This window comes from Buteo buteo, chromosome 9, assembly GCF_964188355.1.
Source record: "Buteo buteo chromosome 9, bButBut1.hap1.1, whole genome shotgun sequence".
NCBI classification, from domain to species: domain Eukaryota; kingdom Metazoa; phylum Chordata; class Aves; order Accipitriformes; family Accipitridae; genus Buteo; species Buteo buteo.
The window spans coordinates 6,205,298-6,230,072 of NC_134179.1; the positions used below are offsets into that span (position 1 = coordinate 6,205,298).

A 24,775-nucleotide genomic window follows, 5' to 3' on the forward strand; every position below is an offset into this window, starting at 1 on the left:
AATTAACTGTATACAGTGTAATGTAGATGGCACTGATAACAGAGTAGCATATGAAGGTATTGTGATCTGCCTATATTTACTGTCAGGCAGACTGGACTGATGGCTGAAAGGGGAGAAACATGAGCCGTAAGCAGCAGGTGGTGAATTGCACTGGTTAAATGAGAATAGCAAGGACACCTACAACTGGCAGGAGATTTGCAATAGAGTTGCTGCTTTTCTTCTGTGGAAGATACTAGATAATGACAGGTAACTGTAATTATCAGTAAGGGATTACAGCCACTGAGAAAAATGTGCTGACCCTAGAAGGGTGTTTTCCTCCTGTGTATCATTGGCTGTCAATTGAAAGCACAAAGATATATGCTCCTGACCTCCACAGCTGTTTCCCTATTACCAGTAGGTCTGAGGCACTTCTTCAGGGTATGTGCTGAATAAGTGATCCAAAGTAAAATCCTGCTCTGAGATGTGTTGTGCTTACTGAAGTGCTAACCTGTAATTTGTCAGCAGAAGTGTCTGCAAATTGGGAAATTCTTCACAACTGCAGGTGGCCCCTAGTATCTTGCTTTAAAAATCTTCTCCTGTCCTGCAAAGTCTGTTAAGACTTCCAGAGTGACTTGGATGTAAACACCCTGCAATAACGTGCCTAGGAGCTGAAGCAATCTGGGCTCCAACTCCCTTCAGGTAAGAGAGCTGCTCTTCCCATTGCAAGGTACAGGTAAACCTGGCCTTTTTTTGGAACACAAAGCTGTGTTAACATAAATAGGATTAAGCTTAACTCCACCATAATCCTAATAACATGTGCTCTTCATAGTAAGTCTTAGACTAGGCTGATATGTTTTTGTTCTGAAAATCCTGGTTTTGAAAGAAATACTGTTGCGGGAGTAGAGCAGTGTGAGCCCTCTCAAGTCTAAGATTTGGCTGAACAGAAGCTCAAACCAAAACACAGGGAGAAGCAGAAAACTCCTGAAGAGTCAGTAGTTGAAGGGAGGATTATTCAGCTAATTATTCAATGAAGAGCATGAGCTAGATAGAACAATAGCTGTTCCCTCTCTGATTACTCTTGGCTATAGCTGTCAGCCATACCAGGTTATAAACCAACAAGGGGGATGCTCTAGGGATTGATTTGTTCAATCGTATGACGTTTGGAGGTTCTGTAGGACGCTGTAGTAGCATAGTTACAGTATCACAGAAATTGGTGTAATAGGTCCCACAGGATATTTCCCCTCAACTAGAAAGACAAAAGTTAATCAAGAGGAGTGCTAAGAATTTGAGAAGCTGTCAGAGCAGGGGACCTGAGCAGGTTTGGGGGACTACTGGGTCCAGCCTTCTAGGCACAAAGGCTCACTCTGCATCCTTTACTCAGTCTGGGTTGTGTTCTCCTGTTTGCTCTGCCTCTGGGGTTATTGCCTCTTTTTTTTATTTAAAAGGCACAAAATGTAATGGCCTACTCTGTTGTCAGGAAGCAGTGTGAAAGCACAGGGAGGACAGCCTTGCAAAAGGAAAGGAGGAGTACTTTCAAGATGTGTCATCTGTGACCTTGTTTGTTCCCAACCTCCTTTCTTTCCTCCTTGGAGTGTTGTTGACTAAGAGGAGCTGAGACTGGATGAGGCACATGCATCGTTTGAGCTGAGATGCCTGCAGCCACAAATGCTGACTGAGCATGTGTTTTTGGTGTATTTCTGTGGACAAGTGACAAGCACAGGCTAGAGAGTATTCTTGTGGGGTGGAATAGGCTATGTAGAGCTTTTGTTCTCATGGCAGAATACATCCTAGCAAATCTCTGTTATCTCTGTGCTGGAAGATACCTGGAGTACTTTCCAGAATAGATACCACGAATTATGTCCATCCAAGTAGCAGATCATATTGCTGTGGTAGTACTTGGGGCTGTTCTGTTGTGAATTGAGATAGCTGTCTTGGGTTTTGAAACAAATGGAATTCTGAGGGAGTGAAACAAGCGTTTCACTTTTTTTAATGGGTCTGATCCATTAAACTGAATCTGTGGCTGTGGATCAAGGCCTTGTGCTTGTGTTGGAGGTGTAGGGCTTTAAGGTATGGCCCACAATGTCCTTGTTATTGCCCAGTTCATGCCACCTGTTGGGGAAGCCATAGAGAGTGGTGAAGCAAAGCATTTTTGACTCACTAGCTTAAAAACTGCTATTGGGATTTCTGCTGAGTAGCTTGGGGGGCTTTGTTCCTTCATGCATTTAACACCACTTTGCCATTTTTAGGTCACTAAACTTCTATATCTGTTATTTTCTTGGTAAGTTCAGTCACCTGCTCACCTCAGCTGCCAGAAGTGACAGCTTACTCCCTGGGTTTTCCGCTTTGCAGCAATCCAAGTCTCTTGCTAAAGTCATTACATCTTCTAGTTTTTGGATACAAAATCAGGAAATGCTGATCAGTCCAACAGTCTGAACTTCTGCAGGATAATCTTACACTGGGGGGGGGAGGGGGGCGGAGGGCAAAACCAACCAAACAACAAAGTAAGTCTGCTAATGAAGTCTAAGTCTGCAGTATTACAGCAACTACTGATAGGAAATTACTTTGTAATGGTGACATCCATATTCCATTGCCTCAAAATCCTTCCTTTAATAATCATTATTTAATATGTTACTCCAAATCCCGGTGCACTTACTTTTTTTTTTCCTAATAATAGCAATGTCAACCTTCTCATGCTTTTAAGAGATAGACTAGAAATTTGCCAAAAATGCTTTCTTATGAATGCACGAAGACTGTTCAGAGAAAAGAATTAGAAAACAAACTGCTTGGTGAAAGGGTCTATTTTTTCCTTTGAATGAAAACAGAAGTGTGTGAATGGAAGAACCATACAGACTCCTATAGAATTTTCAAATTTGCTGTAAGCATAAAATTTGCAAATTTGCTGTAGGCTGGAGGAGGCTGTGCCCTTGTGGAATTAGTACAATATAACAGTTTAGAACTTTGTAAAATGATTTGAAAAACTACAACAAGGTAGTAAACACAACTGTAATAAGTTTATTTCCCTAAATTACATAGACTTCAGATGCAGTTTTCATGCTGCAACCCTATTCGGTACCTCTTTACTTATGAATCTAGGTATTTCTGTAATGATGCTGTATTACTATAAACAAACCTAATTCTTTTCTCTGGTACTTGTTTGAATAAATTAAAGCTTTATTGAATCTGTGTAATAGAAGGCTTGTGGTCTCTGGCTCTGGTGTTACTGTTGTGAGACTGAACCTCAATACCCACATGATCAGTTAAAATACAATTGCAAGAGGTGGGGGTGCTTTTTGCAGCTGGCAAGAGTTACCACTGCTGTTCTGAAAAATCAGCACAGGATCATCAACTTGTGCAAGAGAGAGAGAGAAAGTCAAAGCTTCTTGATTTTCCACAGTGGCCAGTTTCATTAAGTAGAAAATAAAGACCTCTGAAACTGGGCAGGCAAAACTGATGTGCATCGTTGCCATTACAGCCAAAGAAGAGCATGCAGATCCAATTCACGTGACAGGCCAAGTCTGCTCCAGCAAGCATGCATCAGATCTGCCACTTCCTTTTTTTTCAAAAGCCATCAGGCAGTCCCCCAAGCTCATCTCTGTTCTGCTCTCCAGCTGTCTGCTGAGTGAGTGGAACTGATTGAATACAGGTCCAGTCACCTTTCTGAACCAGCAGACCAAACCACGGTGTGATTAAAGTTGGATTTCCTATGTCAGGATAATTAAGAGTGAAGCTGTGATCAGATTGTGACTTTGATGGGCTGTAAAAGCATAAACTCTGACTGACATTGCTGAGATAATATGGAATGGAGACTTAAAACCTGCTGCATTGGCAGAATAATGGGAAGCTTAGTGAAAAAGGAGGTAATCCCATAAATGGATCAGTTTGTTTACCTTCCATGTACCACACCAGCCCTGCCCAAAGGGATTTCAGTGTTACCAGTGCTCCTACTAGCCATGGAAGTGCTACTGAGAGGGGAACAGAAAGGGAAAAAGGTCATGTGAGCCTGCTCTTTGCCTTTCAGTCACTTAATGCCAGATGGATCTCCACACTCACCAGAAGCCTGAGTTTCAGTTTCCGTGGTCTTCTCCTTGTGGCAACAGACACAGCTCTATGAAGCAGCAACCAGTATGACCTGCTGGAAAGGCAGTGCTCCTTGCTCTCAGGTCTTGCAGGTGTTAAGTGCTGTGGCAAGCCAGCTTCCACATGTACAGAAATAGAAACTGGGCTATTAGAAATGCTGATGCAGCTCCATGGAAATGGAGGAAGGGGTCTATAGGAGAGGGTGTCTCTTCCCTGTTGCGTGAACTGTTATAAATGAGCCATGCTGGGAGCGTTAAGGAGGGAGGCTGTTGTTTCTTCCAGGAAATTTGTCCTGATTATGTCTTTTGGTAGGTGGCATAGTTTAATGGGAAATAACACAGGGTTTCTTGCTTCTGCATTGTGGGTTTTCTACTTTCTTGATAAGTGGAAGAAAATAGTGTGGATGGAACACTAAACGCTGTGAGTGAACCAATTCTGGCACCAAAAATGAGGGGATGACAGCATTGGTTTGGCACCAACCTAGATTAAATGTAATGTAAAGCTGTCTTCTCAGCTGTGCTTAGATCATGAGTCCTGTCCTGCCTGCTTGCTCTTCCTGTCCTGGCATGGAGTGAGCTGCACCACTGTGTGCAGTGATGTCAGTCAGTGCTCAGCAGGCTTTGGGATGAGACCATTGGTGTTTGTTTTCAAGGGCAAAAGACAATGAGATCTGTGAAGGTGAAAGAGAAGAGTGAGAGCTATGCAACTTTCCCCTGAAATGGCAGTAATGTGCAAACATTTTGTTTTCTATTTTCAGCAACAACTACAGGCATATGTGGCCTGGGTGAATTCCCAGCTGAAGAAGAAGCCAACAATAAAGCCAGTCCAAGACCTGAGACGAGATCTCAGAGATGGAGTCATTCTTGCTTTGCTCATTGAGATTGTAGGTCAGTAATGCCATATGGCACTATTTTTCATCTTGTAGTTTTAGATCTTGTGTAGAAGAGGCTGGCCTTGGCTCTGACATCTGTCAGGCATACTGGCAGCTGTTAATGATGGTGTCAGAGCTTGCAGGGGGAGGGGGGAAGGGAGTGACTTTAAAAGAAAACAATCATAAAGCAAATCATAAATGCAATTCTATTCAAGTTCTTATGCTTTAGCAGACAGTTACAACAGATGTGCTAAAACCTGTCAAGGACCATATTAACTCCCACGAGGCTGGAATGGAGTTATGAAAGGATTTACCTTTTAGAGGAATGCTGTTAGTATGTGGCATTTTTGGAAGAGTGACCTGCTTGCTGAGATACTCCCTTCTTCCTGGGCTCAACTTCACTCCCAAATTTTCTACCTCCTCCCCCTGAGCAGCGCAGGTAGATGGGGAATGGGGGTTGCAGCCAGTTCATTACATGTTGTCTCTGCTGCTCCTTCCTCCTCACACTCTTCCCCTGCTCCAGTGTGGGGGGGTCCCACACGTGGGAGACAGTCCTCCATGAACTTCTCCAACATGGGTCATTCCCCCAGGCTGCAGTTCTTCACGAACTGCTCTGCATGGGTCCCTTCCACAGGGCGCAGTCCTTCCAGAACAGACTCCAGTGTGGGCTTCTCTCCATGGGTCCACAGGTCCTGCCAGGAGCCTACTCCAGCATGGGGTCTCCACAGGGTCACAGCCTCCTTTTGGGCACATCCTGTTCTGGCGTGGGGTCCTCCACGGGCTGCGGGTGGATATCTGCTCCACCATGGACCTCCATGGGCTGCAGGGGGACAACCTGCTTCACCACGGGCTGCAGGGAAATCTGCTCTAGCGCCTAGAGCACCTCCTCCCCCCCTTCTTCACTGACCTTGGTGTCTGCAGCATTTTTTCTCTCGCATGTTCTCACTCCTGTCTCCTGGCTGCTGTTGTGCAGCAGTTTTTACCCCTTCTTAAATACGTTCTCCCAGAAGTGCTACCACTGTTGCTGATTGGCTTGGCCTTGGCCAGCGGTGGGTCCATCTTGGAGCCAACTGGAACTGGCTCTGTTGGACATGGGGGAAGCTTGTGGCATCTTCTCACAGAAGCCATCCCTGCAGCCCCCTTCTACCAAAATCTTGCCACGTAAACCCAACACAGTCTCCAGCCTAGTTACTGCTGGCACTGAATACCTTATAAGCAGGATAAGAAGCCAGATATGTGTCTTGCAGTACCCAGACAAGAGATGAGATCAGGCCCTACACCTATAGCAATTCCTGTGGCAGCACCAAGCATTTCAGTTCTTCTCTAATAAAGCTTTTTCACTCCTTTAGCTGGTGAGAAGTTGAATGGCATTCAGGTCAACCCCACCAGCCAGCAGGAGATGAGGGAAAATGTGGAGAAAGTCTTGCAGTTCGTGGCATCAAAAAAGATCCGCATGCATCAGACATCAGCAAAAGGTATGTGCCCCTGGCAGTCACCACAGATGATTCTATCTGTCGAAGGTCTGTTTCTGTCTTTGTTTCATATCAAACAGATAATGTATTGGCTTGTGGGGGAGTGTTGTTTTTTTTTTCCTCCTGTGGTTTAGTAACAGGTTTGGGGTTGAATGATACTGCGTTCTTGACTGCTTTCAGTAGCAGCACAGTATGCAAACAAAAGTGGCTTTTCTCCTGCTACTGAGCAGTCAGATCAAGTAGTGGTGTCATGAGGAATACAGACTCAGGATCTTTTGCTAAAAGGACATATAAAGCTGCTACTGTGAAATGAGACATGGGGAAGATATTTCTGGTCCACTGGAAGCCTGTGAAACTGTTTCACATGGCCTCTAATGGGGAGGAGACTCAGTATGCAAAATCACGTCTATGGCATGGTTTAGTCAGATATCACAAGGATTGCTGGTGTGCGTGTGTAGATCTATGAGGTTGAAGATAGGCCCTGATCCTTACTGTTTGCTGACTGTACTGGGAGGGGATACAGTTCTGATTGTCTGTGGCCCTTCAGATGAGAGAGAGAAGAAAAATGCTGAGATGGACTACATGGAGTGCATGGGCCTTGTTAGGAGGAGAGAGTACAAGCTGTTGGTTTATAGGCTTTGGTGAAAGGCTTAGAATTTAAATACGGAGTAATGAGTACTGTTCCCACAGTACTGCTACTGGCAGATTGGAGACTGTACTAGTTCTTTCAGTAATGTTGCAAGTTGTCTTATGAGCTCATGACTATAGAAATGATAGCAATATTGGTAAAAGTCTTACATAAGCAAAGGTATTAACCTGGATATGCAATGAAATGATGTCATGTGGTCATAGGATAGGATACAGGCACAAGACTCTGGTATGCACACTCCAGAACTCTGGTCATAGTTCTGATATTGACTCATTCTAGGACTTCAAATGACTCACACAAACGTTTGGCTTCATGTTCTCTGTGAATGATGTGGAGGTAACAGTCACTGTGACTTTTTTTGGCTATTTCTTATTTTTCGGATACTAAAGCAAGTAATAACCAGCCTTCATGCCTCCAGCACTTATGATTTATCTTTTTTTAGTCTGCCTCTGATATTTGGAAACCCTATTCCTATTATTTTAATGGACTTTGAGTATCTCAGTTACTAAATTGTTTTGAGAAATCCTAGTCTAAAAGAATGTCTGATCTTTGCAGTGAACTTGAGATCAACATGTTTGAGCAAGTTTGTATGCTGGGGGAAATGCCTAGTATAATATTATTAAAACTGACTATTTAACATTTGCAAGGTGCTATGAACAGTTTATGGTACAGGACGCTATTGCTAAAGAAATACATTGCTGTTCTCTGGTCTTTAGTATTTAAAAAAATGGAAATTCCATGTGCTAATTGAAGTGACTGCTGGTACAGTGGTAGTCTTCAGTAACTGCTGTACTTTTCCAGTGAGCATTCAGTAATTATCATGTGCTGTCACATAACCTACTGGATTGTTAGCTGGAAATGGCCATAGAGGGAAGGCTTAGGTCTGTTCAAAGCACTTAAACTTGTGATCTCTAGGTGGCAGTCAGTTTGCTGCTCTGTACAAAACAAGAAGAGCTAAACATCAGTGCTGTAATGCAGTCCTTTTTTCATAGTCCTTGTTTATTGGCATGATCCCATTGGGTTTAATTATATTCATGCTTGTTGGTCAGATACAGCTCTGGTGGGACTTCATATTAATGGCATCGTCCTTGGCTTTATTTGCATTTTGCAGATATTGTTGACGGGAACTTGAAATCTATCATGAGGTTGATCCTGGCCTTAGCTGCTCATTTCAAACCAGGCTCTGGAAGAGCAATGAATCATAGCCCAGCTGGCATGGTGGGGAAGAGCTCATCAGTGTCACCTGCCAGTCACAGGCCTTGCTCAGCTGCTGCGGTGGCCCAAGGGGCTGTGGCTGCTCTGGCAGATGTTCGTCAAGATGTCTCACAATCTGGCCGGGATGTTTTCCGGCACAGACAGAGGTAATGAGTTTTCCCTGGCTATGTGAGGTCAGGTCATGTTAGCAGATGGACACAATTTCTTTTAAAATAGGTGCCTCTTTATCCTGAAAATTGCTGGTGTAAGGTAGCTCTCCTATTGTGCAAACAGAGACAAACCACTGCTGTCTCACTGAAACCTAGATAGTGGCCTAACAAAGGAGAGTACTGACCTAGCCTGTCTGCCTGATGATGAAGACTGCACGTATCCCAGGTTCTTTTCAGGTTTTACAGTAAAAGAACTGCTGGATCTCTGTTGTCTCACTGGAAAAGAATAGTTCTTTATGGCCAAGCCAGAGGCAACTCTGCTGCCTCATTTTCCCCATTTCACTTTGAGCACAGTGCCCTTTCTTGGTGCTATCTACTTGGGAGACCTTCTCATTTCAAGGGAAACAAAAGTAAGGTCCTGACTGCAGGTACTGGTTACAGATCTGGGAGCAGTTACTTCCACAATTGAGGCATTGAGACTGTTGTACAAGTCCATTCTGTCTTCTACGTTGCTGTTCACTCAATGTTACACTTACTGCTATATAGGCAGATGCAGAGTGTTGTGTGCTGTTAATCAGCTGATGCAGCCTACCATGTAAGCAGAGGAGTTCTGCCGACAATGAAGGGAGGTGAACCATGTACAGAAGGAATGTGTAATTCTGCAAAGCGCATTTAACACTTGCAAAAGGTGCTATGTGGATTATAATAATAATAGTAATGACATTTAAATGGAAGCCAGATGGTGGTCTATTGAGGGTTTAATTTACACAGCTGAAGGTCATTTGCCCATATTACACTGGCTCAAGGGAGTACCCATGAAGCAGTTTGGAAATGAGGTTGAAATGGTATATTTTGTTGAAAAATCAAATGTCAAAGGTTTCTCTTGCAAAGGCCTTGGGCCAGGAGTTTTTCAGAAAAGCCAGTCCTTGTGCTATTTGCAAATTCTGTTCTTTTCCTTGCCTTCCCAGAGCTCTTGTAGTTTTCCAGTCTCAGAGTTAGGCATGAGTTTAAAAGGGGAGGGCCTGTTTGCTTGTGTTTCCCTTGCACCAAGAAGATGAGATGGAGCTCCCTGATAGGAGAATTTTCTTAACTGGCAGTTTGCTAGCTGTCCTCTCCTTCTTACCTTCCTTTCATTAGCTTTCCTACCCTCCTTCTTGGAGACAAGAAGAATTTCTGCTCCTATCAGGTGGGACTTCCCTCATTCTATGATTATTATCTCCAGAAATAGCAGCATGGATGAGGAGATTGAAAACCCCTACTGGAGTGTCCGGGCACTGGTGCAGCAGTATGAAGGGCAGCAGAACATGCCATTGGAGTCCCACTCTTCCAGGTAAGGAATTCAAGATGTGTTCCCTCATGGTCCTGTCTGACATTCCCTAAAGTGGTCTTTCTTATCACTGTGATCTGGCTGGCTCTGATAGAAAAGAGAGTTCCAGCATATAGTCTCCTGCCTGATCTGGAGAATGAAGCCTTATGAACCAACATGAAGCAGTGGTTTACTGCCACTTCTCCCACAAATAAAATTTATCTAATTTGTGATGTGATCGCATAGGTGAGGGTTAGGAACTTCTGTGTTACAATTGTCTAAAGCTCTGGAGCATCCATCACTGAGACCAGGGGAATAGGATTAGGAAAGACACAGCTAAAGATTTTACTGTGAACCTGAATGTACAGGTGGAGCCTTTTGAGGGAGTGCTGACATGAGGGATGCTGAAATGGAGTTTGTGGCCTGCTTCACAGGAAGGAAGAGGCAGAGTAGCTAGGATGCAAGGGATGAATATTTTTAGAGCTGATGGAGAAGATATGGAGGAAAGGAACTTAAACCAACAAACCTCGTGTCCTGCAGAGAGATGGAGATGAGGGGTCATGTGGATTTGAACAGTAGTTACAGGAACACACCAGTCTTTAATCAAGATATATGGTCCCAGGGGGATCTGCAGCTGTGTCTTCATTGCCATCATGCCCTCATCCATCACCTTTAACTGTCCCTAGATTTACAGTTATCTAATTTACTCTTCCATCCCCCAGACTTTCACCTTCACTCTAAAGTGCAGCATTTAATTATTTTACTGAAAAATCTCCTGGATACTGCTGCGAAGCCTGAAAGTCAGAGTTCAGTATGGTTTCCATTGGGGGTGACTTTTGCCTTTGAAGTAGGACTTGGATCCTCAGAAGTGTGTGCTCTATGCTATAAACAGCCTGCAGCCTTGACTGGGGTTCTTGACTGCACAAGTTAAGCAAGGTCAGGCTGGTGCAAGTGGAGGCTTTCTAAGGAAATGGAACCTGTAGAAGACGGATTGGTTAGAATGGCAGCATCTAATATTCTTCCAATAGGAGGTGCCACAACTTGCAGCTGTGAACCTGAGCAGCATGTGCCAGTTACAACACATTACACTGGTGCTTTACAAGCTCTTCTTACTACTTTACTTGAGCAGTGGAGGGGAGAGGGAAGACACATGGCTGTGTTTGTTTTCATGGATATAGGAGAGACAGTGTAGCTGAAGGGGCTCTTGAAGAAAAACTGTACTACAGTGGGGGAGCTGATCCAGCATGGATAGCTTCATAGTAAAGGACAGCCTTTCCCTTTTTCCCCAGAGAACAAGAAACTTGCTTGAAGACAAAGGACTATGTAACTGAACATATTAGATCTCCCTCTGGATATTATGCTTTGCTCCATTTAATCTCTTCTGGAACAGACTAAGAGGGCAGAGCTGCATAGCTATAGCTGCAGCTCTCTTTGATTCACAGTTCCCAGTGTAAACCCCAACTCTGCTTTGTTGTCAGGATGTCCTGCCAGGGCTGCTCCCTGAGAGTGCCTCAACTAGGTATCACACCCCCTACCCCACGATTTGTGCAGGAGTGAGGAGGTTCATTTTCCTAGGACAGATTGCCACTGACAGTTTCTCAGCAGGCAGGATGTCTCCACTGGATTTCTGAGGCCACTTTTGATGCTCCATAGTACAAAGAGGCCTCCGTGTACCTGAGAATTAAGGTTGCTTGGCCCAACAGAGGACAATAGTTTGTACTCATCCCCAAAATTTGCTGTGTATCATTGTGAGATCGTGTTTATAAATACAGACATGCACATTTGGAAGAGTGTGGGAACTCCATATGAGCCAGTATTAGACCACTGCCTCCACATGATGTCAGTAGAGAGTGTACTTTTGAAGCTGTCGTTCCAGGGGAGTTGTAAAAATTCTGGTCTTTGCAACAGGATATCATGGCTAATGTCACAGGACTTTGGTGTTGACTCTTGAACCATGATCTCAGTAGGACAGTGAGTGAAACATGCTGCTCTCTGCACTCATTCCTTAGTTTAAGGTAGCTGTAGTATTTTATGTGTACTCTTCTACCCTATAATGGATTGTCAGACAACTGCTGTTTGCTTGTATGTGGCTGTATTTTGGTGGTGAGTGAAAATTTCTCTGTACATCCTCAATCACTTTGTGTTGGTTTTTTTTCATTTTTCCCCATAATGTGAGTTCTCTTACCATGTGATAATGGTGATATTATTGTTGATAGGACATAATATGGTGAGAATCTTTACATAAGTGATAAGTGATCTACCCAAAGAAACTGGGAGCAATCTCACCTCCAGCTCCTGGGGATGTCTTCTGCTGACACCAGTCTTCATGATGGAAACAAGATGCTTGTTTCTCTTTCCTTCCAGAGAGAAATGTACTAGCTTAGTTATGAGAACTGGCTGGGAGAAGCCAGCCACTTTTTTTATTAGTGAGAGATGTGGTTATTAACTGCAGCCACCCCCTCCGTCTAATTATGCTGCTGTCATGTCTGTCCCAGGGCAGCATCCCCTGCCTAGCATCAGCTCATTTCTGCGTTAACTCTTCAGTAAGAGAGCTCACAGCCTGAATAACAGAATTCCCAGGACAAAAGCTCTAATAAGCAAAGGCAATTGAAATGATTCATGGAAAATTTGCCAAAATCAGATGGATTCCCAGGCCACTTGAGCCCCTCACCCATCCATCTCCCTTTCCCCTCCCCTTCCACCAGCCTTCCCTCCCCCACTCTGAGCCAGGCATCTCAGAGAAAAGGCTCTGCCTTGCACAGCCTGTGTGACAGCAGGAGGGAGAGGGAGCTGGAGATAGCGAGGAAGAGGAAGCCGTGCATAGGGCTGGGAGGTGCTGCATGCCGTCTTCCGAGACCGCATCCAAGCCTGGAAGAGCAGGGAACCTACTGCTTGCAGGAGCACCTTGTCTTGGCTGTTTGTTGGCATCTGCAGCAGGTGCTTGGAGTCTAAAGAGGGCAGAATGGGATGAGAAACACCACTGGCAATCCAGATGGCAGTCCCTGTGGTGAAAACAACTGGGTGTGCAGCTGACCAAAATGCAGCAGCAAGAGACAAATAACCTGAGAGGAAAACCAGCAAAAGCAAAACCCAGGCTGCAGAATTCCCTGACTCTGGAATCAAATATGTGCCATCTGACGTTTTCTTGCAAAGACTCTGAGGTTTTTTTCTTTTTGTTTCTGCTGTGAATCTTCCAGCTAATGTGAAGCAGTCTGGCTTGCAAATATTTCTCCAGTAGTTTGACAGGAGCTGGCGTCTTCTGCACTGAATTCTGAGCATGTGAAGGGACAAGGCATGTCTGTAGCCAGAATCCTGAGGCTCCCCGGGAAACGGATTCAGTGAGGCGAAAGGTTAAAGTGGGATCATGGGAGGGAAGCAGGTCAAATGGTGAGCGATTGTTGCCATTGTAATTTGAAACAGCAGGGATGGGGTGTTTATTGAAATTATGAGAATTCAAACTTATCACTGGGGCTGTTGCCCTAAAGCCTTGTCTGTGCAGGCACTGGCAACTCTGGGACTCAGTGGAGAAAGGATATGGGTTAAGAAACCAACTGGTAAAAGGAATAAAGTGGAAGAGTTTGCATCATAAATCGGTCTTAAATAGCTTTAATTTCCCAGCACTTATTTCTGCATGCTTTAATCACAAATTGTTATGTACTTTAAAGAACAAATTACGTCAGTGGATATTTCATACTGTAGTGAGTTTGGTGACTGATAGAAAAACTGTAGAAATGTTTCCAGCATTAACTTGATGGCATAATGTATGATGCAACCTGACCTGTGCTGCTGCTTCATCTGAGTGCATATCAGTGGCTCTTTCACTGTTTGGCATGGTTTTAGAGGTTGTCACTGATGCCACGTGAACCCACTGGCCTTTTAAAATAGGGAAACTGCCTGGAAAAGAGACTGTGGACATAGGAATGCCTAAGCAATTATCTGTAAAACTGTGTATGTTGTGGAGACCTGTAGTGATGACTCAACCCCACCCCCCTGTCCCAGCTGGGATCCTTTGTATTTCCTTTGGGCTGTGGATCCAGTGCCGCGAGGACCAGACTCTGGAAGGGGGGAGTGTTATTTACAGGCTCTATGTCTCCTTGTTTTTTGTCCTGCTCATTCTTCTTTCCAGTTCCCTGCTCTTGCCAATCCCTCAGTTTCACCATCTTCTCACCTAACAGTTGCTAATATTGTTTTTCTAGGACAATTCTCATTCTTTCATCTTTTGCATGAATGAGAACCAGTAATGCACTTCTCAGTGGCCTTATCAGGATGATGGCACATTCAGAGTATCAGCTGAGCATATGCGGGAGAATATTGAGATCTGGTCCTAGGAGGAAGTAACACCCCTCTCAGAGTTACTGGACATGTTAGATCAGCTGGGCTTCCTGTTTGTACCTGTGCTGTTTGAAAGTTTCATCCTTTCCTCTGACCCTTATTATATAATGCAAACCCAATAGTACTCTCTGGGCTCCCAAACAATTATTTTAATTTTATGCTGTGCACCCATTCAGTGACAAGCAAGAACAGGGCACTGGTTACAAATATTGTATACAATATGTGCCTAATCGGAGACTGCTGTAATGGAGTTAGCCTTCTTGAAGTTAAATCCTTGAGCAAAGCCAGGTGGCCTGGACCCCTTTAAAAATCATGCATGCCCTGTTTGAGCAGGAAAGAACAGGTACTGTAGCCGTTAGAGATCCCCATTAGAAGATGGTTATTCTTTTACTTACTAAGTTATATTCATCTTGTTCTTTAACATGGTGAAAGTCCATTCAGTCTGGACCATTAAAATTAGACTGCTTGAAGGTCTGTAATATAAATGAGAAGTAGGCCAGCACTGGCTGTGGGAGTGGACCAGACAGAAGCTACTAGCAAATCGTTTCCATCCCTATTGCAAGGCTTTTCTGATTCTGTGAGAGCGCTGTGGAATATGTAGCAGCAGTGCTGGGAAGATGGGGAAGGCAAGCTGTCAAAGCCTCTTATTTTTCTAAACCTATTGTATTATCTCCACACTGTTTTCTTTTTGTTCTCCTTCCTTTGTTTCTGTGTTGAGGAGAATGAAAAATTAACTCCTGCTCACACTTGCAAGGATTAGTTCCTGTGACTTTAGAGGTACACTGAATGGGTCAGTGAGCTTCAGCCACCTTTTGATGTTGTCTGGGTGATGCATTTAGGAAGAATTTCTGAAAAAAGATTGCTTGAACCTCACAGTCAGCTGAGGTGGCTCCAGTGAAAATATGTGGGTGCTTTCAAGAAGTTTTACCTTAAGAACATGAGTGGTATCTGACTTCCAAAAATATTTTGCTGTTGGAATTCCAAGTCAATGAAGTGGTGCTTCTGAAAGCCAGGGCAAGAGATGAAGCAAGCCAGGGTGGCTTTTTGTTCAGCTTATAGTATGAACGTAAAACTCGCAGTAAATTTTTTCGGAGCAGACCTTTAGTAGAGTGTAGTCTTACCCTGTGTGAGTGTATGTGAATTCTGTGGTGGCAGTCTCAAACTTGCATTCTGTTAAGGAAAATGCAGAGACACATTGTGCTATTTACTAGTTAGCCTGCTGTGACACTGATGTAGAGTGATGGAAAAGTTACATGCCCAGTTTGGTTTGTTAATGGCCTCTCTAGTAAGCAGATAATTCTTAGTTTCAACAAGCCTGCCTGCATATTCACTTTTATCTTAGGTGAGGATATGATCAGCACTAAAAGTAATTGTTTCTTCTTTCCTCTGCAGTCTTGCATCACCCAGTCCTATCCATAGTGCGAAGAGTGAATCCACTGTAGCACCATCAGAGGAGAAGGAAAGACTTGTGATCATTCACACTGAAGAAACAGAAACAAAAACAGGTACCTTGCAGATAATGCTTTACAGATCATACTTTCATTGGGATTTGTTTGTATCATAAACTTGCTGAAAAGTTCCCCAGTGACTGAAATGAATGTGATGCTGAGTATCTGTTCACATAAAACTAAATCCCAAAACTTCTAACACTACAATAAAGCCATAATATGGCAATGTCTCTGAGGCTTGCAAAATAACACTAGGGAAATAAAAAGCTCTGGAGATGGATTAAGGGGGTCATATATAGTTTTCACTGTAGGGTGAATGCTTTTATCACCGCCTCATTAGGCCATGTTGAAAAAAACATTTAAAATTACGTTAAAGAAAGAGTCCATGTGAGCTTGTTAAGCCCATGATGTATAACTTGACTTTGTGTAAGGGTCTGTGTTTACAGCACACCTGTACATAGGTCAAGTGGCTCTCTGCAAGGAATTGAACAGTTGTAGTATTGTTTTGGTGTTTGCATTGAGAAGTCATTGCTGTATTGCCACAAATGCCCTGTGATATGGTCAGTTCACACTTCAAATTTTCATGCCGATTAAAGGAGAGGTTTTCAAGGAAGTTCTTGAAGTGCTTTTGTTTGTTTCTTCTTCTCAGGAATGCAGTCTAGTAACAACTCTTTCTGCTTAGCATCCATCCCAAGAGCAAATGACAGAGAAACTCTCCTAGGAAATGCTTTGCTGTTTCAGCCAATGTAGTCCTGCTTCAGTGCTCCTTCAAAAGTATTTGACAGACTATCTCAGTGGCTGAAGTAGCTGGCAGGCTGCGGCTTTTCCTTAAATTTTTGGTGGTACTGTGTCTGCTTGCTGCCCATACAGTAGGATATTGCAGCTGCATGTCTACAGATCTACAGCAACTTGCATTGGCCAATTTCACTCTTGGTCAACTAGCTAACAAGCACTGCTATGATTACTTTTGATCAAACCTCATCCCTTCTTAGGGAAGAAAAAAAAAAAAGAAAAAATCTACATTCCTGGGCCAGCCGGTGGATGATAGTTAACCAGTAACCCAGTTTATGCTGTGGGGATCAGAAAAGGCATGCAAGGCTATTAAACTTGCTATTAAGAGAAAAGTCTTTTTCAGAATTAGGTATGTCGTCCACCTTGAGAAAGCTATGTTATTTGACAAGTAGAAATACTGTTTAATCTTGCCTTCAGCGGGTCTTTGGTGCACCCTCTAACACTAAGACATTCTCTTCAAATCCCACAGTTGCTTTTCTCTCCTTAGGTATTTTCTGCCACACACGGTACACTGTGTTGTCCCCTGTGGTGTGCTTTGAAACCTCCAGTACTGAGGAATCACATGCAGCAAAGTTAATAAAGGGGAAGGATGCATATCTTTGATATTTGTGTATGCAGGAAAGCTTCCTTTGCATAAAGAATGAGGCATAAAACCTTGAGATTAGACAAGATGTCACACCTGTAGCAACTTCCTTGATACCGGCTAGAAGACATGCTTGCTTGTTAGTGATGGCTAGTGTGGACAGCAGGCAATTATTGTGTGGTGCAAGTCTTTTCTGGGCTCCTTTGTCTGTCATGACCACATGCAGCTGCTCTCTCTTCCAGAAGAGACAGAATCTCATTTCCAGCCTGAGTGGCAAGTAGGGAACCCTGGGTCATATTTGGAGAATTCATGGGAGGAGCAGCTTTTGGAACAACAGGACCATTTGGAAAAGGAAATGGAGGAAGCGAAGAAGATGATTTCAGGTTTGCAGGTAATAGATTTTCTTCTTAGCCATTGTTCCCTTGAACACGCATTTCTTTTCCCACCAGCTGTAGCTGGAAGACAGGTTATCTTGCAGCTGAGACACTGGCCTGGAACTCGAAAGAGTTGAATCAGAGTCCTGGTCCAGTGAGGTCTCCTGGGGTGATTGTGCAAGAAGTCAGTTGGTCTTTTGGGTCACCTCAGTTAAACAGGGACAGTGGCTTTTCCCTGTGTCTCACCCTGTGGGATGAGTCCCTTCAAGAGGAGTTCCTCAGGAATGAGGAAGTATTTCTGATAGTGTGGATAGTGTGTACTGGGATATATTGGCTGCAGCCTGTGCGGACACCTTATCCAGCAACAGAATGCTACTGACTAAGCACTCTAACATCTTCCTTTCTTGCTATATTTAGGCTCTCTTGGCTACTGCAATTGTGATTTGGTGCTGGTCACCTTCTCCAGAGTGGAGAATGTCAAACCCGTCCTTTCCAATGTCCCAGATGCAATTTAGAAGACAGCTGGATCCAGCCACAGTCTTGCTTGGGGCAGAGTATACCCGTCCCCATCATTGTGTGGCATGCTTAACCAAGAGAGCCCGGGGGAAGAGGAAAGATGGCTGCAGCTTCCCCAGACCCAGTATATTTACCAGGGTTTCAGAGAAAGGATTTTAACACCAGTCTGTGCAATTCAGACACAACCTTTTCTTCTTCTTAGCTCAGGCTTCTCCAAAACTTGGTGTTGACATGATTTGAGGCTCTTAGTCAGTAGGGAGGGACAGAGAAGGGTGTGGAGAGAGAAAGAAGATTATGTTGCTATGAAGACTGAAGATCAGTGATATTCACTAATAGTAATTTAAGTGGACTGTGAGAGGGCAAAGGGCACACTGAATGCAGGTAAGAATGGAACCACTGCAGAGAATCTAAAACAAAGGCTGTTTTTCGAAGGTGATTATGTCTGTGTAGTCTTTTCGTTGGAGTCCAGATCCTAGCTGGGTTCATCGGCTTGGTCCCCTGCCCTGTGATGCTATACTAACTCCTATATGTGCTGTCACTGTGCAGAGCACCTATGTTACTGTGCAAAATGATAAAGATGCAGCAGTGTTTTCCCACATGCAGGGGCTGGGACTCCCCTTCTTCACTGGGGCACATAGCAGCCTGCAGGTTTTGTAAGCAGCCTGAGAGAATAGAGTAGTCTTTCTGTGATTTGTGATCGGAAGTAATGCAGCGAGACAAGGAATGTCAGGAAATCAATCAAGATTCACAGAGCTGATCAGGGGTCACACAGTCTTGCATCAGTCTTTCAGTGAGCTAGGCTGAACTATAATATTTGGCACATTCTCTACACAACTATTTATTTGCAGGACCTTTTCCTTGCTGTCCTGTTCCAGTCACTCCCTGACCAAATGACCCTCAGCCCAATGTGTTTGAGTCTGCATGGGGAGTAGAGCCCCTGATCCATATGGTAAAGACACTGAACTCTCTCAGGAATATTCCTTTCTGTTTGTGCTGGGAACCATACTGGCTCTGAATTGTAAATATTTATGTGCCAGTAAACAAAGCAGAGCTTGTGTGAGAAGCATAGGCAGCCGGGGTGGAGGGTGGGGTGTGGGCGGACAGGCACTTTCGCTGTGGACAATGGGCAGGAAACAAAAGACTCAAAAGAAAAAAAAACAAAATTGCTTGGTTCACCGGTAAAATACAGTTGCATTATGTGCCCACTGGGAGCAGGGAGAGGTGGCACTGGAGGGACTGGCATGTCCTGTTCCTCCAGCCTTGGCTGGCCCCATATTTCAGGAGTGAGGGTGAGCAGCTGGCATTGCTGCCCCCTCATCCCCTGGGAATAAGAAGAGGCAGCTGATGTTGCTAGCCCAGAGATTGGATTTGATTAATTGATTTACCCCCACTTGCTCGATACTTAAGAGCCTCCAGTTCATGACAGTTTGATTGAAATATCAGGGACCTGATGTACATATACCCCATGAAGCACTAAAACCATGGCAGCTTTTTATGTTCCTGTGTGATTCCTGCTTGATTGTCCTGCTGGGAAGACTTTGGGATGCACTCAGAAAACAGTTTTCCAAAGAGCTTTTGCAGTAACTGAATACAGATTGCTCTTTGCTATTCTGCAGCAGTTGCAGCTCTTTGGTGGAAGATTCTGTCAGCAGGCAGAACCTGACCTGTCAGCCTTGAATTCTTTCAAGGCTAAACTGGAGTATTACTGCAAATGGGATATTTTGGTTTTAGCCATGGAGTTCAAATAGATATAAACCAGAAAGCTAACTGAAAGAGGCATGACTCTTTCCAATGTGTCCAGTTGTATGCAACATCTTGGCACATACCAAGTGCCCTGAGTCCTGGGAGTTAGAGATGGAAAGGTCAATGTAAAAACCATCAGCTAGAGAAAAACAGTATGGTATACCGTGCTGGAGATAGGGCCTGGTCCTGCTAGTCACACTTCCTACTGTGCACGCTGTTCCCTCCTTCAGGCTGGATTCAGTCTACTACAGGACTTCTGGCATCTTCCTGCAGACATCTGGGCTACCTCGGAGTTGCTGAAGGAGTTAATACTGTGCTTCTAGTAGCCTTCCTCAAGCACAGGGCGTAGCTTAAGATTTTCACTGTCTGTGTGGGTGAGGGCTCTTCCCTCACTTGGACAACAGTTCTGAATGTGTCTTGGTCTTGTCTGGTGTAGAACAGAATTAGGCTTCCCTGAACATCCTGTTTCTAAAGTCTTTTGTAGATATGTGATTAGGAGAATGGCTTCTTTCAGCAGGGGACACTTCAGTCTCATTTCAGAAGAGAAGCCTTACAACATAAACCTGGTTCAGTCTCTGCTTTAGACTTCAAGTCTGTTACTGTAGTGAAGGCTTCCCTTGGACTGAAGCCTGAGACAGACTTCACTCCCTGAAAATCTGAGTAATTGTCCTTGTTTGGTGTCTGTGGGGAAAAGTATTGGCTGACAGATATCTCTGGGAGAGCTTTTTCAGGGGATAAATTTGCTTGTTCATTCCTGAAAAATTCTACTGATTTTTGAGAGGAATAAGTCAGCAGAAATGGAAGACGAAACTGTTTAGAGACTGATATGAATGACTTAGCCAGAACTGCAGCTGGCCTGTTTTCCTTTGAAACCCCTGAAGAGGAGATTTTTTCCTTCATCTTCCCAGGCTTTGTTGCTCAATGGGTCTTTACCTGAGGATGAGCAGGAAGGTTCCTTTGAACTTTGTGAACATGGAGCCTGCCCCGAAGAGCAGCTGGTGAGCACACTGCTGTACCTACATTTCTCTGATCAAGCTGCCCTTCGCGCTGTTCTGCCACGGGCAGGTGTCTTGCACAATAATAACCGTGGTATTTTTATATTCAGATCATAATTCGAAGTCGCCTGGACCAGAGTGTGGAAGAAAATCAAGACCTAAAGGTTAGAAGGGGACAGATGAAGGGGAAGGAGAGGTTTTGGGTCAGGAGATTTTGCAGACTCTGTCCTACTTGATTTTTTGGGGGGGGCGGGGAGGAGGGACATGGGGACAGGGCGGTGGACAACACAACAGATGACATGGGGAATATGTTGTGTTGGGGCTCCAACTCTGTTCCCATATTCAGCTGTGTGGGATCTCCATCCCTCCAGGAGTGTAGATACCTGCTTCCCTGAGACCATAAATCAATGACCTTGAGAGCACTCAACAATACTTGGCTGGGAAGTGTTTATTGTATCCATATTAGCAGTTAATAAAAGTTTGTGGAATAGCACCAGAAAAATATATGCCGCCTCCCTACTTTGCCTCAAGCCAATGCCAGTAAAGTCAGTTGCTGGCAAAACAAATATCTAAGTATTACTGGAACTTAAATGAGCCCTGAAACGGATTTTTCTTGCATGCTCTTAAAGCTGCAGAGATCCAGGTTGTACTAGCTTCTCAAAACTTTGCCCATGACAGCTGTTAAGTTTCTAGTCGTGTCTGAATATAAACAAGTTTTCAAGTAGAAAATAAATGCAGGTAAGAAGAACCTGCCCTGTCAAGCCTGCCTTAGTACAGCTTTCTGCTGATGCTGGCTCTGGGACCAGTTCTGGTGCTGGGAGAGAAGTATTTGACATTGCCCTGAAGGATGGATTTGGGGGACTAGGCAATCTTTTTCTCTCATGGCTTTAATAGTAGGGGCTTAGGGAGCTGCTCAATTATTTTGTCATGTTTGTAACTCATTAAGATGGCTCAGGGCTCTGACATGTTCTTTGTTCCGTGGGAAAAGGTGGGATGTGCTTTCTTCTGAAGCAGGTGTCTGGGGACAGAGAACACTGACTTTGGTTGATTCTGAAGGAGTGACAAGATGCCATTTAATCAAATTATGTTGTATTTACAGAAGGAGCTATTGAAATACAAACAGGAAGCTCGAAACCTACAGGGAATAAAGGTGAGGAAGGGGGCACTTCATCAATTATTAATAGTAAAGCTTTAGAGTCTGCTGCAGCCTGTGAGTAGGGCCAGGGCCAACAGCAACCATACACCTCTGAGGAATCTCAGATTGTGGAGGGAGTTGTATTAGGGGACTTGGAGGTAGGAGATCCTATAGTCTGTTTCTGGTTCCAGGGAGAGACTGCAGTTAAGGCAGGCACAAGGAGTTCGTTCTCCTGGATTCTGTTTCTGTAGAATTGTGCTCAAATGTCCCCTCTTCTGTCTGTTTCCCCTAAACAAAATATCAGGCATGGGATGCCTGCTTCGTTCTCATGGCTCTTTTTTTGTCCCCTCTATCTTGGGGTACGCACAGTAGTATTGGCCCAGTGAACTCATTCTTTAAAGCAGACGAAAAATTGCATGGGGGTATCCTTGTCTTCTTCAGCTGCAGTGTTTCTCACAACTTTGGCTCCTGTTTACTCATTTTCTCCCTCTGAAGTTCTGAACACTAATAATCTACTCTTGAGCAGAGGTATTTTTAGAGCTGCCTGTCAGGCTTCTGTGAAGGAAGCAAACAGCAGTAGCTGTTCAATGTAGAGGACTTGGCTTCTGGGTAACACTGAGTGAAAGGTGCAGAATTAGTCCTGACTTTGGCCTCTTCAGAAAGGATTTAATTGCACAACTAGGTCACACTGAGAGCTTAAGTTTCCTTGTGTCCTTGGCTGATGTTGGCATCTTTCTGCCCTCTGGATGCTGCAAATGCATGGCTGAAGACACTAGCCGTAGGCCACTGAAAAGACCTTCCAAAGATACTGCTGTTTTTATCATGAGAGCAAATTGTCAGGCCACTTTTGGGGCAGGAGGTTCAGGTAGAAACACAGAAATCCCTCTGTCCCAGATGGCTAGAATGTTGGCAGGGAAATCACTTTTGGGTAAGAGAAAGGCAGAAGGGCTGAGAGCCCATTGGGCAGATGTCTATATACCTCCTGCTCTCTTGGGCTCTTGGCAACACTTCAGCCCTGTGAGTGGCCCCACTGTGTTATGGCCCCTGATCTAGGTCACTCACTTCCCAGGGAAGGGTCTCTGCCTCTGTCTTGTACTTTCCTACAGATAACATCTTTTCCTAGGATGCTTTACAGCAAAGGCTGATTCAACAGGATGCTTCAGTTCTTCAGCTAAAGCAGGAACTGCTGAGAGCAAACATGGACAAGGAGGAATTGCACAACCAGAACGTAAGTCACTGTGCTGCTGAGGGTTAGATTATTTTAGAAGGAGGTTGGTGGCCCTGAGGGCTCCAGTAGCCACAGGGTGGAGTGGGTGGTTGCATTTTAATTCTTGGGGTCGTGGGATAGTGAACGACCAGTCAAAGGTCTCTGCATATGTGATGGGTTGACCCTGGCTAAACGCCAGGTGCCCACCAGAGCCATTCTATCACTCCCCCATCCTCAGCTGGACAGGGGAGAGAAAAATATAACAAAAACTTGCGGGTCGAGATAAGGACAGGAGAGATCATTCACTAATTACCGTCACGGGCAAAACAGACTCAGCTTAGGGAAAATTAGCTCAATTTATTACAGATCAGCCAGAGTAAGGTAATGAGAAATAAAACGAAATCTCAGAACACCTTCCCACCACCCCTCCCTTCTTCCCGGGCACAACTTCACTCCCGGATTTCTCCACCAAAACCCCCCCAGCGGTACAAGGGGAACAGGGATGGGGTTTACGGTCATCACACGTTATTTTCTGCCGCTTCACCTCCTCAGGGTGAGGGCTGATCACACTCTTCCCCCGCTCCAACGTGGGGTCCCACCCACGGGGTCAGTCCTCCACGAACCTCTCCAACGTGGGCCATTCCCACGGGCTGCAGTTCTTCACGAACTGCTCCAGCATGGGTCCTTTCCACGGTGTGCAGTCCTTCAGGAGCAGACTGCTCCAGCGCGGGTCCCCCACGGGGTCACAAGTCCTGCCAGAAAACCTGCTCCACGGGCTCCTCTCTCCGCAGATCCGCAGGTCCTGCCAGGAACCTGCTCCAGCGCGGGGTTCCCACGGGGTCACAGCCTCCTTCGGGAACCCACCTGCTCCGGCGTGGGGTCCTCCACGGGCTGCAGGTGGAGATCTGCTCCACCGTGGACCTCCCTGGACTGCAGGGGGACAGCCTGCCTCACCAGGGTCTTCACCACGGGCTGCAGGGGAATCTCCGCTCCGGCGCCTGGAGCATCTCCTCCCCCTCCTTCTTCACTGACCTTGGTGTCCGCAGGCTTGTTTCTCTTACATGTTCTCACTCCTCTCTCCCGCGGCTGTTTTTTTCACTCTCCCAACTTTTTTCCTTCTTAAAAATGTTATCACAGAGGCGTTACCACTATCACTGATTGGCTCGGCCTTGGCCGGCGGCGGGTCCGTCTCAGAGCTGACTGGTATGGGCTCGCTCTCTCTCGAACACAGGGGAAGCTTCCAGCAGCTTCTTACAGAAGCCACCCCTGTAACCCCCCCCGCTACCAAAACCTTGCCACATAAAACCAATACAGCATAGTAAAAACTGCACATAGTCTACTAGCCAGCTGTGAGACTCACTAGAGTTTCCTATTCTTCACTCCCACCTCCTGTCCTCCAAGACCTTCAGCTGAAACAGGGAGGGGCTACCCATGATGCTTTCATTACAGTTGCATTCTTCTTTACTCATTGTGCTCCCTGGGTTAGCAGGTGGCACTTTGACAGGTGAAGCTGCCATGTACAGTGTCTCTTCAGGAGAAAAAGAAGGGCAAGGAAGGAACTGTCCTGTCCAAAAGCCTGCCATCCTTAGACACCAGCTCCCTTGAACTCTGCTGATATTTGGTCTCAGGTCACCCTTTAGCACAAGGGGCAAAGAGGTTGTCACTAACTCTCTAGGAATACCTACCTCACACCTGTGTGTTATTTCTGCAGGTTGACCTTCAGAGGAAGGTTGAAGAGAGAAACCGGCTACTGGCAGAATACAAAGTAATGGGACCTCTCTTCACTGGAGGCTTTGCTGGGGGCAGCATCTGGTGGTTCTTCAGTTTTGTGAATGTGACTGCTGTCTCCCTGGCACTCAGTCACCTATGGGAATGGCACTGTGGATAGTGAATAAGTTGCAATGGCCATGGATGTTTGCAATGAGATGGAGG

General features: G+C 45.0%; 1 protein-coding gene across 3 annotated transcripts in view; it reads left to right on the plus strand.

Moving 5' to 3' along the window:
- DIXDC1 (DIX domain containing 1) overlaps nucleotides 1-24,775 on the plus strand; it is a 52,618-nt gene that overhangs the window by 22,373 nt on the left and 5,470 nt on the right. For 2 of the 3 annotated variants that reach the window (XM_075035101.1, XM_075035100.1), the window contains 11 exons: nucleotides 4,814-4,943; nucleotides 6,277-6,402; nucleotides 8,160-8,409; nucleotides 9,635-9,742; nucleotides 15,443-15,555; nucleotides 17,116-17,264; nucleotides 20,415-20,504; nucleotides 20,612-20,665; nucleotides 21,601-21,651; nucleotides 22,760-22,864; nucleotides 24,555-24,608. In XM_075035101.1, coding sequence (XP_074891202.1) covers nucleotides 4,814-4,943; nucleotides 6,277-6,402; nucleotides 8,160-8,409; nucleotides 9,635-9,742; nucleotides 15,443-15,555; nucleotides 17,116-17,264; nucleotides 20,415-20,504; nucleotides 20,612-20,665; nucleotides 21,601-21,651; nucleotides 22,760-22,864; nucleotides 24,555-24,608 — 1,230 coding nt within the window. Of the gene's footprint in view, nucleotides 1-4,813; nucleotides 4,944-6,276; nucleotides 6,403-8,159; nucleotides 8,410-9,634; nucleotides 9,743-12,989; nucleotides 13,106-15,442; nucleotides 15,556-17,115; nucleotides 17,265-20,414; nucleotides 20,505-20,611; nucleotides 20,666-21,600; nucleotides 21,652-22,759; nucleotides 22,865-24,554; nucleotides 24,609-24,775 lie in introns of those variants that run through there. The other variant, XM_075035102.1, reaches the window with a different exon arrangement.